Source organism: Sparassis crispa, assembly GCF_003851025.1.
Source record: "Sparassis crispa DNA, contig_000015F, whole genome shotgun sequence".
Lineage (NCBI taxonomy): Eukaryota > Fungi > Basidiomycota > Agaricomycetes > Polyporales > Sparassidaceae > Sparassis > Sparassis crispa.
The window spans coordinates 419,537-437,476 of NW_020939762.1; the positions used below are offsets into that span (position 1 = coordinate 419,537).

The window sequence follows — 17,940 nt, forward strand, 5'->3', positions numbered from 1 at the left end:
GAACGCCGGCGGACATCGAACTTCCAACTGCCGAGGGTAGACACCAGTGCTACCACCTCAGTCGCTGGCATAAACTTAGAACATACAACCATTGGTAGCAATCCCCGTTGCTTTCACAGCAAGTTCGTTTAGGTTCTTGGAAATGCTGAGCGATTCCAATTGACACCAAGTGACAGTCGAAGTTGAAAAACGATTTGACGAACGAACAGGATTAGTACTCGTTATGTCGGGAGGATCACTGACCCATCAGGATGGTGGCAGCTGAGCCCTTAGTGTCCTCGAGGCCCTCATTATTGAGACATTCGGTCGTCTGCCGCGTTAGATGAGACGCGAGGAACGATGACTGGGCAGTCCCAGCATCTCAGCTATCCTACGCGTGCGGTCAGAGTCAAATATGGTTAGTACACAGGGACACGCCAAATATCTGCTTCCGTAAGTTGTGGAATGGATAATGCATGACTACGGCGGTGGCACTCGTCACACTGCAAAAGGATAAAATGTCCTGCCAGTGCCGGGATAACAGATGTACTTAGTAGATGGGCGCAGGACATGCAAGATGAGAAGAACTAACCGCCTATATCTTCCACGCCGTGGACGACATCCTGTGCAAGCTTGACGAAGACATCATCATCGATGTCCATATACGATCCTTATCACACTCGGTAATACGAATCTGTGCTCATTCCAGGGCATTACACTGACTGTCGCGAAAGCTGTACATTTGGGTCGATGGTGGCAAACACCTTTGGAGATGTCAATAAATCCCTCAGAAGCGCATCCTCGTGCGTCTGATCCGTGTGATACAAGAGGTATCCATTGCAATCGAATATTCTTGGAACACCTTGAGAATCTTCTTCCACCGCGGCCCACATGACATCGGGATCACGTTCGCTTCCCAGTGCATCCTGATTGCGTCGTCAGAACGCGGTCAAAGACATGAATGGCGCACCCGCATTTTCAGCGTGGTGTATGTCGGCTCATCTCTGTAGTTTGCTCTCCGCCTCTTCAAGAGGTCTGGGGAATTTGCAAGGAATACACAACGACGAGGTTCTGCCCCAAAATACTGAGATGAAAAATATCTCCTGCTAGGTCTGTTAATCATGCCGCGTATCGCATATACAGCGGCCAATTTCTGAGTTCGTGCTAGTGATTATATGACGTACACCGCAATGGGTATGCGAGCTTCTCGCGAGCCCAAGATTCGTCGCTGTGAAAAATCCGCGAAGGATGGGAGTAAGGAGCGACCATGGGGGAGCATTGCGCCTTATCAGATATACATTAAGAACTCTGATAGTATGTGATCCAGTGCATGTGGACACACCTAAACGCCTGCATATCGTCTGAAGGGCCCTCAAAAGCCGGCCCTGCCGTTAGCCTCGCGGGAAGTGCGGGCATGAATGGCTATACTAGGTGGAGCTTTGAACCATGCGCTCGGTCGTATCCTATGCTTTCGCATGCACGGACAGAAGTCCTATATGACTCTGTCAGGACTAGTGTCGAAGGAATATGTGGCTGTTCCGAGTTCTCCACGCCTGCCAGTTGGCGCGAACGCTGAACACGATCACGTGGAGGTCCTTATCGAGCACCACAGTTTCTGCCCACCATGTCGTCGAAATCTAACGAATATTTACAATCGCTACTGAGCAAAGTTATAGCCGAAATACACGAAATTTCTATTCTTTTGGCCCGCTCTCCCCCGTCCTCGCGCTTCTCTTCGTAAGTGCCGAGTCACTCGTGCTCTCCTGGGCCGCTCTTGCACGGCCGCTCTTCCTCGACCCCGCGCTCGTTCACCTCTTCGGCGCCATCCTCCTCGCACGGCGCCGAGCACAGCTCGTGCAAGACACGAGCGCCGTAATATACATTTGCGCTTCCTTGTACAATTGCGGTCGCATATACTCCTTGAACATCTCCGATCTATTTGTACATATGCCCTCTGTGGTCATCATTCTTCTACTGCATTCTACCACTTCGCAGCATATGTGTCAACCACCCTTTGATTACGCGTGCTGCTCGATCAGCGCCTTCGCCGCCTCCGAGCGCGGGCGCAGCACGCACTCGAACGGTCTCGGGCGGCTACACAACAAAGAGCACAGAACTGTAAGCCTGGCGCGCCATCACACGTGTGACGTCAGTCAGAATCGGACATACCTCGCCAAGCCCTCCGTGGTGTACTCCACCTGGGGCTCGACTGCCGTCCCGTCCGCTCTAATGGGCTTGCAGATGTCGAAGGCCGCGAGGACGCTCGAGATGACGATCCAAGCGCTGTTGTCAGCGAAGTACAGCCCGGGACAGATCCTGCGGAGCGTAATTGGATGCATAAACTACGATGAACAGAAGGCGTTGCATACCGCCGACCGAACCCAAAGATGACGCTTAGGTGCGGCTCGTCGCGGCCGGCAGGGGCGGGCAGAAAGCGCTCGGGAAGGAACTTGTCTGCGTCTTTGTACATCGTCTCGTCCCTGCTCATTGCCCTGGCGCATGGAGGACGGCATCAGACTCACGACCGAGCAAACAGCAAAGGCAGTGATGGCAGCACTCACATCACGTTAGGTATGATTACAGAGCCTTTGGGAATAAGCATTTCGTTATATATGTCATCGTTGAGACTTCCGTGTGCAATAGCTAGGAATGCGAGGTCAGCAACATCCGGACGCCGATATATGGGGGAGTCTCTACCGAACGGAGCGACTGGGTGCCATCTGAAGTCCTTCAATAAGTTGTTGTTGAATTCTAGTAGGTTGAGAATCGCGTACCGTATGGTCTCTTGCAACACGCATTCCACGAACGGCAGCGCATCGCGGTCGTCAAAGTCTGGGAGCCGCCCAGAGCCTACGACTCGATCGATCTCTTCCTGCGCCTTCCGCTGCACGTTGGGGAAGAGCAGCATGAAGAGGAAGAAAGTCTGGACGAGTGAAAATGTCTGGAACGTCGTCAGTACGCGTTAGTCGCGCAAATCTGACGGCAATTGAAGCGTCCTGACCGTGTCTGTACCAGCTAGACCCGTCGTCAGATCGAGGTTGATAGCTGAGATGACTTGGACTTGCCTACAACTATGGCCGCAGCGGCACCCTTGATGTCCTCGAGGTCTTCTTCGTCGGCACCGTCCGTATTGAGGCGCTCCAAGTGAGACGTGAAGAACGAGTTCTGCGCGGTCCCCGCTTCCTGTAAGATCAATTAGCAGGCAACGTATGAGATGTCGTCACAAGAACAACCATTTTCTCCCGCATGTCGTTGAGCGGGTATTCGCATAAAGCCTTGGTAGCAGGTCCCGACCGCCGTACCGCCGCAGTAAATGACGCACATCCGGGCAGCCAGTAAGGAATGTATTTCACTTGTATCATGGAGTGAGTTGTGGGACATGTGAACCAGCGGGAAATCACGGGACGCACGGAATGGTAACAGGTCGAGGAGTGTAGTCCCTGCAGCGGCTTCTTCGACGCCGTGGATGGCGCCTTCTGCTAGTTTGATGTAGATGTCGTCATCGGACTTTACCTGATGCCCGTATGCGATGCCTATGATGCTCAGAAGAGCATATCTAGAGTGGATAGTTCAAGATGGCATGTTGAACACAATATAGCCGGGGGGAGCCGTACCTCCGAGTGCATGCCTCGAACTCAGTGGGCGAAGTGAGCAAATCTTTCAGGAGTGTACGCGCTTCCTCAGTCTGATGGGCGCGGTATGTCAGGCTTTGACTCTGGCCAAAGTACTCTTGGAAGAACTTTCTGTGCTTCCTCCACCGTGAGCCATACTGCATGAAGGCGACGTGCGCCTTCCAGCCCATCCTGTGCAGTCAAGTATAGTAAACGTTTCATAATCAAATTAATGTACGTACATCTCCAGGGCAGTACAAACAGGCCTGTCACTGTAGTTCGCGCTCCGTTTCTCGAGGAGGTCAGTTGCGACTTGTAGAGAGTTCACGACCACAAATATCTTCCCTAAGATATTTAAATGGAAGACATCTCCTGCGATGGCAGCAACTGGTTTCAGCAACACTGCAATTGCGATACGGTGCGGTTGACTCTCACCGTACTCCGTAGCCCATTTCTGGAAGAGCTCACATTGAGGAGCGAACGTGCATTGGCGCAGGTGGCCGATTAATGGATCGGCAGGAGGACAAGGAGGTAGAGATAGATTTCGCCTGTTCCTGCGCAGCAGTGCCGCACAAGCTATGACGGCGACCGCCCACACAAGATAGGTGATAATACCCATAAAATATAATTGAGATACTGGATCAACACTCAACGACAAGACATTTTATGAGATTGCGCATGCCGGCATGCTTCAGGTCCCACGTATCTCCAAAGCGCATCGTTCAGCTAGAAGCTACGTGCACAAGCGCTATGATTCAGACGGGACCCGAGTTCCACAGCGATATCTATTGATACTGATCTAATGCTGACGAGAACCTGGGTGAACACCTGTGTCTGAATCTGGGGGCTCAAGAATTACGGGTCCAAATCTCCGAAAAAAATATCTGAAAGCTGCTACAGCGTGCAGAAATAGAATGTTGATATTTAGTGACGCGGGACTAGGAAGGACGAGTAGAGTGAATCTGTTGCAGTGACGTACGTGAGTGGCCCGTCGTCTCGAGGCCATGTACAATATTTTGCTTGGTGTGCAACTGGCCGTGTGCCGGGTATGAGTTACAGTTCGGTTTTCGAAGAAGTACGCTCCGGCTTGAGCGGAGTTCAGAGCCACGATCGTTCGCCCTAGAAGGCTGATGTGTAGAACATTCCTTCTGCGTCTGCCAATAATGTGCGAGCGAGCGGTACCGCAGCTTTGTATTGTAGCCGTCATTTGCATCGTACTCGGCCACTGAGAAGGAGCTCACTATGACGCGAAGGAGAAACTTCGCGCAGATGGTGGGTCAGTCACGGTGGAGGCAGCACAATGACCTTCCGATGGAGAACGGACACAAATACAATGAACGCTCACAAACGATAGCGGATTACGAATAGTCTAGTCCCCCGCAACCACTGACACTCTGCGTGAATCTTCGCGCCTCAGGATCCCTGTGTCAGGTGCGTCGGTAGCATATAGCGCATTGGCGCTTGCTATGTGGTTACGCAGCTTAATGTTGGACACGAGACAGCGCGACGGAAAAGAGATCAGTTTGACGCTGACCACAGTTGCAAAAATCCTGAGAATGGTTGCATGAGGTAGATACGGATATCTTGAAGCAGGTCAAAGCAGAGCACGAGGAGAGCCTGAGTTTCTAAACATGCCTTTGGGAGACTAGCTGAAGGGGTTATGTGCACAGGAAAACAATAGAATGGACGTGATGTCAGAACTCTCGGTTCAGGTAGTGTATACGTGTTGAACTTGAATATACATCTATGATACCGAATCGAGGATTGACAGAATGGTCAGATTCGATTGGCGCTCATGGCGCGTCTCCGCAGACACGGACATCCTAGTGGGTGTGGGACTCGAGTCTACTAGCCTCTCGTCAACCTGACCAGCTGTTACAACAATTGGAATACCAAGCCACGGGTGCATACTTCCGGCGCATGGTATGTATTCCTACGCCTGACGGTTGCCTGTGCAGATGTGAAGGCAATACAGTATTTCCCACCAAAAGTTGCGCAAATCACGCGACTCGACGCGTCGCGCCTCGATCGGGAATCGGGATTCTGTACCTGCTATCCTCTCTACGTTTAACCCCTCCGCCAAAGACCCACAAGGTGGGACCGAACACTTTGCAAAATCACGCGATTTTCCCGTCGCAACTTCCTGTGCTCCTGCCAGTGAGTAAGTAGTACTGATATACATGGCAAATCTGAGTCATGACAGATACAGTAATGGTGCTCAGCTTGAGCGTCAGGTGGGTATATGTCGGTGAGTTCTGCAAGCCGATTCACCACGTGTGTTATCTTTGCGCACGCGAGTGAAGCTTCAAATTATGGCTGAACATCAAAGCTGCGGTGGCGGAAGATATTGCGCATTGTCTGTGCCAGTGATTTCTGCACGACGAGCCACCATATATGCTTCATGCCCGATTCTTGCACAGATATCACTAACGGCCTGTGTAAATGTTGCTCGGCTACGTTATTCGTGCACCCATTTCTGTCACCCAAGCTTCAAGTATTCCTTGTATTGGGATAATTCTACCAGGCTCACTGCCCTCGTAGAAAATCAAGGGAAGACAGAATAATCCATTGATTGCGTTGATTGACTCCATTGGACTCATGTTACATTGGGTATGATCAATGTTCATGTCTTCATTAGTGGTCTTACCCGAGACCCAACCATTGAACACAGTCATTGAGAATGATGCACCAAGGAACGACCAGGTGCCATTTACGAGACAAGTCTACTGAGCCTAGCAGGTGAATAATACGGTGATGTGCGGAACAAAATGCACCTTGCGGTCTCCTGGAGCACACTACACGCTTTGCATTCATGTCTCAGACACACAGAATTCAGTTTTTCGGACCTAGCATTTTAGGGGCACTTTGAAACCAAGTTGAATGCCCGCACTACGTGGTTACCTGACTTGATGTTGAAGGCCGGGCAGCGACACGATTAGGCTATCCTGAGCCTGTTTTTCGATATCGGTAATTTCCTTCCGATCCACCGTTTGGCCTACATTATCCTGATTCCCGTATAGAAATAGCTGCCAACTCTCAAGAGATATCCTGGTATGAGAGTTTTCCTATAGTAGTGAATGAGAGAATGAACGTGAGCCATCCGAATCATTATTTCAGACAGTATATTCACCGCTCGAGGATTGTTTCATTGCACCTCTGGATCCGACGCCATGGTGGTGGAGCCCTCAAAATGCATCATTTGTGTCGGGCTTCACAACCGCAATCTTGCGGAAAGGACAGAAATCGAGTTCTTCCACGTGAACTGAGGCCTACAATTCTCATTCACTGGAGAAGTACTTGGAACTACCGGCTCCATCTGTATTTATAAGGCTTTTGCGGCCTTTGGTGGTCCTTAAGTCGCGGGAAATGCACTGACCCGAGTGTATTCGGAAGGCAAGTTTTCGGCGAGTAAAGTAAAGACGAAAAACCCATCTACGCGGTTGAGCGCGTATTCAACGCCGCGGCTAAATCCGACACCTCGACTACTCTATCTCTCTAATATCCTTACAAAATCGACGTAAATAAAATAGGTGTCCAGCGAATGGTGAAGACCGGACAGCGACAGATTGCAGCTGTATTGTTAAAAATTCCAAATTACAATCAGCCCCAAATATGTGCGTTCGGGTCGCCAAAGTAGCGATCCCCTTTGACCTCGTGCCCCGCGATGACCGCGTCGATCGAGGCCTTTTCGTCTGTCGTGAGCCCGACGTCGCCCGCGGCAAGGTTCTCGAGCGTGCGCTTCTTGTTCCTGTACGTTCACGCGGGCATGGGGAATCAGCGGTAGCAAAGATCCACGGAGCAACGATAAGTCCAGCGTGCCAACACGCGGAAAGAGGCGGGACGCACGAGGAGCCAGGGATGGGCGCGATGTGCGTGCCGAGCGAGCATACCCACGCAATGCACAGCTGCGCAGGGGTCACGCCCTTCTTGTTGGCGATCACCTTGAGAGCGTCGACGAGCATGAAATTGTGCGCGAAATTCTGCATGTGGTGAGATATGTTTAACGTCGTGTAGACGGGCGATGGTGAGTATAAGGGATTCCAGATAATGACTGCAACAAGCACACCTCATCGTTGTAGCGCGTCATGCTTTGCCGCATGTCTCCGTCTGTGTAGCATCAGTGAATAACACGCAATCCGAACGAGTTACGACACAAACCTGCCAAGTCGCTCGGGCTCTTGATGATGCCAGTCAGGAAGCCCCGACCCAGCGGACTTACGTAGCATTAGTATAGAGTGTTGACGAAGAGCGGAGAGCAGGGCGTACGAATACGCGGCGATGGTCACGCCGAGTTCCTGCGCCGTCGCGATAACTGCAGTATGTTAAACAAGACGATACCAACGCGAGAACGCGAGAGGGACGTGCGCACCCTTCTTCGTCTCTTCCTCATACGTCCATGGGCTGATCTCGATCTCGACCACCGCGATGGGATGCACCTGCGAACAGCACACGTTTAATAATTCCTCCCGGGGTATAAGGACGTCAGGAGGGCGACCCACTGTGTGCGCTCGCCTCAGCGTCTCGGCGCTGCATTCGGACAAACCAATGTGGTCGAACAGGCCATCCTTGACGTACCCCGCGAGGGTGCGCACGACCTCCTCGATGGGGATGTTGGAGTCTACGCGCGCGGACTGAAACAGGTCCAGACGCTTGGTGCCGCGCAGGGCGGCGTTGATTGCGTCAATGCTGCGCTTGAGGTTGTCCGGCCTGAAGTGCACGCTGCGTGAGTGACACGATTGCGGTTGGAGGCATGAGCACGTACGAGGAGTCCACCTCGAGGCTGCGGTATCTGAACCCACCCTAGAAATCATTTCAGTGGATTTAGTCTGAATTTAGTCTGAAGCACCATGGAACCAGGCAGCGACGCTGACCTTGACGGAGAGGAAGGTCCTGTCGGCATACTCCGGGTACTTCTCGAAGAAGCGAGCGAGGAGCTCGACGTTTGCAATGGACAGCTGGGGGCCATAGAACTCACCTGGAAGAAAGTTATCAGGGATGGGAAACAAGATGAAGGCTGCTGCCCACCGCTGTTGAGCATCATCTTCATGCCAGGAGGGAGTGCGTCGATACCGGATTTGATGGCATCGAAGGCGTCGTCGTCACAGACGATGTCCGGCCTTCCCCACCTACAAAGGAGTCATTGTCAGAAGATGCACGGACGACCATGCCAAGAGACGAACGTCATCATCATCAAGCCATGCTAGGGCAAAGAAGTGTACAGGTTAGTTTCCAGTGCGAATCTGTTGCGTCGCTGAGTATACGTACCCCGATCCTCCAGATGGTCACATCGGAAGCTGTCCCGCCAAGCGTCATCGTGTTGTGAACCATCCTTGATTATACACAGTTGATAATTGCGTAGGCGTGAGTGGGTGTATGAATAACATTGCTGAGCTGCCTTTTATCTAGACCGCTATCAATCTCAGCATAGCAGCCGAGAGCACAAAGCATACGCGGGGTTCGGCGTGGAGACTCGCTGACGCAGACAACGCACTGGCATTGCCGACGCAGGTTCGTCAGGAACTCGAGATATCTCCATAGACTCCATAAGGCTTGGTTATCTCACATCCAGGCCTGATACTTCGAAGGATCGTTAGCGTTCGGCCACACGAGGCGGTTCGGCTTCCGGAACGCGGTGACCAACGCAGAGCTCACCACCATTTGACACAATATTTGAGGTGTACTTTTACTGAAGGAGCGAAGAGCCGATAGACATATTACATAGGCGCCCAGTGTGAGCGCCCTTCGGGCGTCTAATCATCCGAGAAGCCGGAGCTCCGACTTCGCTTCGACGTAGTACTCCAAGCCCGAGAATCATGTGAGGATCGGTAGCATATGGTGCGGCGGGGCTCTGTATGTACATGGACTAGTAGCCTACCATGTATAGTACAGAAAACCGGCGTTCCTGATTGGGACCCAAGCCGGAATATACCTCCCTCCCTCCCTCCCAAGTTATGGGGCAAACTTGCTGGTGTCTCGTTGTCGGAATGGCTCATGCAAGATCACACTCTCATATTTATATCTTCTTCGAGCTCAGAGATCACTTCAGCAAGGCGATTCTCGCGCTCGCTGGCAATTGCGAGCAAACATAACAATCAATTGTAACTGGATTCAGAATTATCTACATGACTACAATGGCGTGGTGCCAGCGTCGTATCGTGGCAAGAGACGTAAGGCCCGGCAGCCAATGAGGCACACGTACTGCAAAAGCGATAAGCTATCCTGCTAGCACCGGGACATCAGATGGAGTAACGAATCGCCAGCACTGTCTTCCACACCATAGCATGCGCAAGCGTGGCGTAGACATCACCATCCGATCCGACGTGACGTGAGTATATGAGCCTCACGACACTCGATAGTAAGAACCCGTGCCCATTCCAAGCCATTATTAGCAGCTGACGGGGTAGATGCGGCAGACTCCTTCAGAGATGTCAATAAATCCCTCAGAAGCTTCGCTTCCTCTTGCATCTGACCCACATGGTACGCGAGGTATTCATCGAAGCTGAATGCTCTTGGAACATCTTCCGATGCTTCTGCCACTGGCCATTAGGATCACATTCGCGTCGCAGGCGATCCTGAATGCATCATCAGAACGCGGTCAAATACAAGAATGGCGCACTCGCAATTTCAGCGCTATTCAAGTCGGCCTATCACTGTAATTCGCGCTCCGCCTCTGCGAAAGGTCAATTCACATGGAATACATGACGACGAAGTTCTGTCTGTGGATACTAAGGTGAAAAATTCAGGACTCTGGTTGTACGTGACCCAGGGCATGTGGACACACCTGAGAGCCTACCTATCATCTGAAGCGGTCAATAGATGGCGCACTTTGAGCCATGCACTGGGTCATATCCAGTGCTTTCACATTCACGTTGCGTGGAAAGAAGTCCTGTATGACTTTCCAGTGTGGTGAAGAAAATATGTGGCCGTCCCGACAGACACGGAGTTCTCCATGTCCGGAAACTTGGCGCAAACACTCGACACGATCATATGGAGGTCCTTACACGTTTCAAGCTACCGGCCACTTACAGCCATTTGCAAAACTATAGGCGCCTGATGAGAAATTGCGTTGGATCGGAAAAATAAAACACCAACGACTGTTTGGCGAGCTCTCACTCACAGTCGTTGGCGGCGAGGCCGGCATCACCTTTCGAAACCTGGTTGTTTGATGTCCGACTTATGGCCTGATTTTTGGCTGGCCTATACTGTAGTTTTGAAAATAGCCGTACAAGCCACCATGGCCATGATGTGTCCAGACCGGTACCGTGGATTTGCGCTTCCTTGATGGTAGCACTCACATCACGTTAGGTATGATTACAGAGCCTTTCGGAATAAGCAGGTCGTCGTCGAGACTTCGGTGAGGACTAACTAGAGGTCTAAGGTCAGCAACATCCGAGTGCCCATCGGGGATTCTCTCCCCAACGGAGCGATTGGGTACCATCTGAAGTCCATAACAAAGTTATCATATAATTATAATAAGCTGAGAATTGCGTACCGTATGGTCTCCTGGAGCACGCATTCCACGAACGGCAGCTTACCGCGGTCCTCGAAGTCTGGGAGCCGCCCGGAGCCGACGACTTGGTCGAGCTCTTGCTGTGCCTTGCCTTGCACGTCGGGTAATAGCAGCATGGACAGGAGGGAACTCGGGATGAGCGAGGATGTATGTAACGTGGTCAGTATGCATACGCAGAGACAAAACTTGCCCGAAATTAAAAATCCCTGCGTATCAGTACCTGCTAGGCCCCACGTCAGACAGAGGATGATAGGTGAAATGAATTGGACTTGCCTACAAGTATCGTCGCAGCGGCACCCTTGATGTCCTCGAGGTCTTCTTCGTCGGCGCCGTCCGTGTTGAGGCACTCCAGGTGAGACGCAAGGAACGAATTCTGCGCGGTCCCTGCTTCCTGTTTGGCCAATTAGCACCTGACGTGTGAAAGGTGGGCACAAGGACAACCATCTTCTTCCGCACATCGTTGAGCGGATATTCGCATAAACCCTTGGTAGCAGGGCCCCACCGCCTCACCGCAGCGGTAAACGAAGCACATCCGGGCAGCCAGTAAGGGATATATTTCACTTGAATCACGGAGTGAATTGTGGGACGTGTGAACTAGCGGGAAATCACCGGACGCACGGAAGGGTATGAGGTCGAGCAACGTGGTTCCTGCAGTGGCTTCTTCGACTCCGTGGATTGCGCCTTGTGCAAATTTGACATAGACATCATCATCCAACTTTACCTGGTGTCCGTATGCAATGCCTATGATGCTCAGAAGAGCATGCCTGAAACGGATGGTTCAGGATGGCATGTTGAACACAATGTAGTCAAAGAGAGCCGTACTTCTGCGTACATGCCTTGAACTCCGCCGGCGAAGTGAGCAAATCTTTCAGGAGCATACGCGCTTCCTCAGTCTGATGGGCGCGGTATGTCAGGCTTTGACTCTGGCCAAAGTACTCTTGGAAAAGTTTTCTGTGCTTCCTCCACCTCGCGCCATACCGCATAAAGGCAACGTTCGCCTTCCAGCCCATCCTGTGGAGTCAAGTACGGTATATGCTTCGCAATCAAATTAATGCAAGTACCTCCAGGGCAGTACAAGCAGGCCTGTCACTGTAGTTCGTGCTCCGTTTCTCGAGGAGGTCAGTTGCGACTTGAAGGGAGTTCACAACTACGATAATTTGCCCTATAATATTGAGATGGAAGACGTCGCATACGATGACAGCAACTAGTTCCAGCTACACCACAATTGCACTGGACTCTTAACGTAATCCGTAGCCCATTTCTGGAAGAGCTCGCATTGAGGAGTGAACGTAAATTGACGCAGATGGCCGATTAAGTACGCTCCGGCTTGCACAGAGTTCAGAGTCACGATCGTTCGCCCTAGAAGGCTGATGTGTAGAACATTCCTTCTGCGTCTGCCAATAATATGCGGGTGAGCGGTACCGCAATTTTGTACTGTAGCCGTCGGTTTGCATCGTACTCGGCCACTCAGAAGGAGCTCACTCTGACGCGAAGGAGAAACTTCGCGCAGATGGTGGGTCAGTCACGGTGGAGGCAGCACAATGACCTTCCGATGGAGAACGGACACAAATACAATGAACGCTCACAAATGATAGCGGATTATGAATAGTCCAGTCCCCCGCAACCATTGACACTCTGCGTAAATCTTCGCGCCTCAGGATGCCTGTGTCAGGTGCGTCGGTAGCATATAGCGCATTGGCGCTTGCTAGCCTGAGGCTATGTGGTTACCCAGCTTGATGTTGGACACGAGACAGCGCGACGGAAAAGAGGTAAGTTTGACGCTGACCGCAGTTGCAAAAGTCCTGGGAATGGTTGCATGAGGTAGATACGGATATCTTGAAGCAGGTTAAAGCAGAGCACGAGGAGAGCCTGAGTTTCTAAACATGCCTTTGGGAGACTAGCGCGAACTCTCGGTTGAGATAGTGTATTGAACTATATTATTATACATCTATGATACCGAATCGAGGATTGACAGATTTGATTAGCGCTCATGGCGCCTCTCGGCAGACACTGGCACGGACATCCTAGTGGGTGTGCCAGTGGGACTCGAGTCTACTAGCCTGTCGTCAACTTGACCAGCTGTTACAACAGTTGGAATACGAAGCCACTAGTGCATACTTCCGGCGCATAGTACGTATTCCTATGCCTGACGGTTGCCCGGCCTGTGCAGATGTGAAGGCAATACAGCATTTCCACAGTATTTCCCACCAAAAGTTGTGCAAATCACGAGACACAAGGTCGCGAAGATGAAGCGGCAAATTGGTCATTCCAAGGATTTTCCCCGCGGCCGGCGGGCCGGGGACCATTCAGGGATGTTTTCAGGACACCCGACAATTGGTGAATAGGCCTGATCTGGAGAGGGCAAAAATGTCCATGAAAAATTAGGCCTCACCACATTTTTTGCCTCTGCGGTCCGCATTTCTCTTCAGGTTCTAACTCTAAAAAGGTAATTTTGGGCACTTCTGAGCTGGCGGCTACGCTGCCTCCTCCTCGGCCCTGCCTGCTCTCCCTCGCCAGCCTTCCACAAGTGTTTGTTCAGCCTCAAATCAGGCTGCTGCCTCCCCGATGTCCGCAAAATGGCTCAGGCTATCTGGCGGTCAACAACCTGATCTGTCCATGAAATACCAGGCATGAGGCTCTCGAAAGTTCAAAGTTTGTCCATAACTGGCTCAGGGACCTTGCCCAATTGTCAGGGGTCCTATGTTTTTGCGAAGTGCCAAAATGGTACCAAGGAATTTCTCGCCGATGTGCACATTGGCAAGACTGTATCTCACTCATTTTATTTCTGCAACTTCAATTCCAGTCAATACACTATAAAAGATGCACCTGGACCTGTTGAAAGTGCGCAGATTAGCAATTTGGCATTTACGAAAAGGTCTGAGAAAGGTCCGTAAGGTTAGGATTAGTAAGAACAATGCCTCGAGCATAGTCTGGTATTTTCTAGTCTCTTAGTTTGCAGTATATAAGGAGCTGAATGAGATCCTTCTTGCTTTGTACTTTCATCTCAGGCAACTTTCCCAGGAAGAGCCATGGACCTGGAAACTCTCACCTGAGTTATCCTCTGCTTAGCAAAGGGCCCCCCTCAGGTGTGAAACTAACAGACATGCTAACTGCCCTGGCTTTTTATATAGATGCTATTGTGACCTCCGACAGCACGATCAAAGCCATGCAGACCGTCTCCACCCGCATCTTGGCAACACAACAGAAATTTGAAGACTCTGTAAGCCAATTTGACACAGCATGTTTAGAGACAAGAAACTTTGCCTCCATGGCAGCAACAATTATGGAAAACTTGTTAAAGATGTAACATATAAGCACCTGGAGTGCCTTGAGGAGGCCGCCAAGGAGTTTACTGCCATGAAGACTCCCCCGGAACACCTAATGGCCCTAGAGGTTGCCACTGCATCCCTCAAGGAAGTATCCAAGAAGCTGGCAGAAGAATGCAGCAACCTGCAACTTCACTCCCTTCTTCCCTGCATCAAATGTAGTTTCATATGGCAGGAACTCCCCACCCAGTGCCCATGTCTGATACAACCAACTCCCCCACTTCTACTCTGCATATATGCCAGGTGAACCTCAACAAGTTCCTCACAGTACAGTCTGCATTCATTAATTATTTCTTGAATAGCAACTTTGATGTCATCCTCCTGCAAGAACCATAACTTGACTCCCACAGTTCTCTGACACACTCTACCTCACACTGGAATGTTGTCTACCCTTCCACACATCTTGATGATGAGGACAACAGTGGATCTGCTCTATTATCTTTGTCAGCAAGAGGGTCTCAAGTGAATCATGACAGCAAATTGACATAGACTCTCCTGACCTCATGACTATCATGCTCCACACTCCATCAGGCCCTTTCCATATATTTAACATCTACAATAACCAACTACACCAGGAGATGCTTCACCTGCTCATGTGGGCAATCTAGCAGCTCCTGCACTGTAATGGAGAAGGTGTGAACATTGTATGGGCCAGCAATTTCAACTGCCACCACCCGATGTGGGATGAAGAGCGGAACTATCATCTTTTCACACATGATGCCCTCACAAAAGCACAACCATTCCTCGACAACATCATTGCCTTTAACCTCACGATGCTACTCCTCCACGGGATCCTAACTCTGAAAGCCACCACATTGAAGAACTACACTCGGCCAGACAACATGTTTGCCTCCCCAGACATAGCTGAATGCCTCATCCCATGTAATATGGCCCCACACCTCTGCCTGCCTCACACTGATCACTTTCCCATCTCCTTTAAGTGCAACATCTCCATCTGCACCCCCCAGGAAGCCACTCATTGCAACTTCTGAGAAGTAAACTGGGAAGACTTCTGTGATTGCCTGAAATTTAACCTCAACTTCTGCCTTCTGGGGAAAGCAAAGATAATGATAATGGAGCAGTTTGCCACTGCTCTAAAAAGCCTTTCTGATGCAATTTCAGAGACGGTCAAAGTGAAGGTACCCCTGTCAAAACCCTCCCCTTTCACCAAGTGCTGGTGGTCCAAGGACCTTGTGAAGACATGGAAGGCAGTACAATGACTGGCGAGAACATCATACAAGAATCACCTGTCCTAAGACCACTCCTCTCATGCACAGTATCGCAAAGCCCACAATCACTACAGAGATGAGATCCAAGCAGCCAAGAGAGATCACTGAGAGGCCTGGCTGGAGTCTGCTGACCCAGACTCCATCTGGACCATCAACTGATTCACTGCAGCAGGCCCAACAGATGGAAGTCATCCCTGCATCCTCCCGCTGAAGGCGGGCAATAATCCTCCAGCCACGGACAATGAGGGGAAGAGTGCTGCCCTGTACCAAACATTTTTTCCCCCTCCAGAACCACTGCTCACACTTCCTGCAGACCACACCAACTGCCCATCAGCATTCAAATTCTCTCGCATTACTGATGCCCAGATAGAAGCAGTCATCCAGAAGCTCTGACAGCTGAAGGCTTCAGGCCCAGATGGCATCCCTAATGAAGTCTACAAGTACGGCATCCACCTTCTCCTCCCACACCTCAGTCGCCTCTTCCATGCGACTTTCTCTTTAGAAATTTACCCCATGGAATGGAAGGCTTCTAATACAGTTGCCCTGTGCAAACTGGGACACCTGGACTACTCAGTGGCCAAAGTGTACAGGCCCATTGCCCTACTGAACTGTATCCGTAAAATTCTGTCTGCAAGCATAGCTGACATTCTGGTATATCACTCAGAGAAATGTGGGCTGCTTGCTCACCACCACTTCAGTGGCCACCTGGAAGGAAGGACCACAGACTCCCTACACCTTCTTGTCAAGATGGTCAAGGATGCATGGTGCTGGAAAAAGGTAGTCTCGGTCCTCTTCCATGATATTAAAGTGGCCTTTCCCAGTGCCAACCTCCAATGCCTCTTTCACAACATGCATTCCTGCGGGGTGTCGAAGAAGATCACAGACTGGCTTTAACACCATCTGGCAGGATGACACACAAGAATTCTTTTTGATGACTTCAATTCAGCACTATTCGAGATCCTCTGAGTATCGACCAAGGTTACTCACTCTCTGTCACTCTCTATGAGTTTTACAACTCGGACCTTTTTAAGATTGCTCACAAAATCCCTGACTCCCTAGCCCTAGGTTACATTGATGACTCAGCAATAGTCACGATAGGTAAGGACTACATGGAAACTCATGGGATCCTTCACAGATACATGGATGGAGAGGGCAGAGCAATCAAATGGTTTGCCAATCATCAATCTGAATTCTCCTTAGAGAAGTTTGGTCTCCTCAACATGTCCACAGTGGGAGCAGAACTGGTGATGAGTGCACACCTGACACAAACACCTAAACCCAACTAAACCAAACAAGAAGCAGGGGTGATCTGTGTGAGAGGGAAGGGTGTCGCAACTGTAAAATAATGCAAGTGGGTCCCAGAACCTCGACCTAAGCCAAAGGGGGATGCAACCTGTAAGAGAATGAAGGTTCACAATGTAAACGCAAGGTTGGGCGACAATCTACAACAAATTTGCGAAAGTCGGAGGTAGGAAGCTAAAGTTGCGATGCAATCGCCAAACTCGTAGGCGAAGATGAACTAAATTGCAAAGGGTAAGAGAACTATCTGTGGGGGTAGAACACTATGGAGAAACACAGTATTCGCCATCTCAATGAAGTCGCAGTCAGTCTAACGCAAAAGTTACAATTCCTGAGGAACGAAGAGAATCGTTCTTATAAGCGGTGGGTCTTTGGAGGCTGAGGTGAATCGTGACGCACTTTTCTTTTAACTGTGGGAAAATTCTGGAGGTAGAACTTAGCTACAAACATTCTAATGGCTCTTCTTGTCCAACTACAAGTTGACTATAGGTGGATGTTCAAAACAGTTGTAATAAAAACTAGCACAACTTGTATAAATAACCATCAACAGATGCATGGCTGCAGCACTTAGATTAGATAACAGATAACAGCTCTATCTCAGAGAACATTGAAATTATGTTCTATAGAGTGTTATACTAAGTTCAATGCATTGTAACCATCACCATTGAATTGAAACCAAAAAAATAGCCCTAGTGAGCACTCTAGAACATTCAATTCCATTAAGATTTGAGTGACAAACCACTTTTGCAATACTGAGGTGAACGACATGAAGGCCTGCTTAGTCAGTTTCCTAATTTGGAAACTGACTTACCTAAGGTACCCATGGTTACTGACGTACAACTTGAGTGATTTAATAAAAATGTCTAGTGTCAAGCGAGACTTCAAATCTCCACAAATTCTGAGATAATCGGACTGGTCTTAAGTCGGATTGTATCTCAGTTGTTACTGAAGTAAATTAGGTGTTAGAAATAAGAATGAAGTAGTAA

The 17,940-nt window shown here is 50.3% G+C and overlaps 5 protein-coding genes across 5 annotated transcripts; all 5 read right to left on the reverse strand.

The window, feature by feature from the left end:
• Positions 1-1,997: 1,997 nt before the first annotated feature.
• On the reverse strand, positions 1,998-2,887 carry SCP_1601480 (hypothetical protein; the record flags this gene model as incomplete). Its single annotated transcript, XM_027764598.1, has 4 exons — positions 1,998-2,103; positions 2,149-2,295; positions 2,349-2,471; positions 2,541-2,887. 4 exons carry the CDS (start codon positions 2,885-2,887, stop codon positions 1,998-2,000), a joined length of 723 nt encoding a protein of 240 aa, XP_027620399.1.
• A 119-nt stretch (positions 2,888-3,006) lies between these two features.
• On the reverse strand, positions 3,007-4,209 carry SCP_1601490 (cytochrome P450; the record flags this gene model as incomplete). The annotated part of the gene is made up of 5 exons (XM_027764599.1): positions 3,007-3,162; positions 3,213-3,331; positions 3,390-3,535; positions 3,594-3,782; positions 3,833-4,209. 5 exons carry the CDS (start codon positions 4,207-4,209, stop codon positions 3,007-3,009), a joined length of 987 nt encoding a protein of 328 aa, XP_027620400.1.
• A 2,981-nt stretch (positions 4,210-7,190) lies between these two features.
• On the reverse strand, positions 7,191-8,903 carry SCP_1601500 (Pyridoxal reductase; the record flags this gene model as incomplete). Its single annotated transcript, XM_027764600.1, has 12 exons — positions 7,191-7,338; positions 7,437-7,570; positions 7,657-7,697; positions 7,749-7,804; positions 7,857-7,902; positions 7,960-8,026; positions 8,090-8,297; positions 8,353-8,390; positions 8,462-8,565; positions 8,616-8,716; positions 8,771-8,790; positions 8,856-8,903. 12 exons carry the CDS (start codon positions 8,901-8,903, stop codon positions 7,191-7,193), a joined length of 1,011 nt encoding a protein of 336 aa, XP_027620401.1.
• A 2,052-nt stretch (positions 8,904-10,955) lies between these two features.
• Positions 10,956-11,216, reverse strand: SCP_1601510 (hypothetical protein; the record flags this gene model as incomplete). The annotated part of the gene is made up of 2 exons (XM_027764601.1): positions 10,956-11,028; positions 11,083-11,216. 2 exons carry the CDS (start codon positions 11,214-11,216, stop codon positions 10,956-10,958), a joined length of 207 nt encoding a protein of 68 aa, XP_027620402.1.
• Positions 11,217-11,335: 119 nt separating this feature from the next.
• On the reverse strand, positions 11,336-12,110 carry SCP_1601520 (hypothetical protein; the record flags this gene model as incomplete). Its single annotated transcript, XM_027764602.1, has 4 exons — positions 11,336-11,491; positions 11,542-11,660; positions 11,710-11,864; positions 11,923-12,110. The coding sequence occupies 4 exons, from the start codon at positions 12,108-12,110 to the stop codon at positions 11,336-11,338; spliced, it is 618 nt and encodes a 205-aa protein (XP_027620403.1).
• Positions 12,111-17,940: the final 5,830 nt, after the last annotated feature.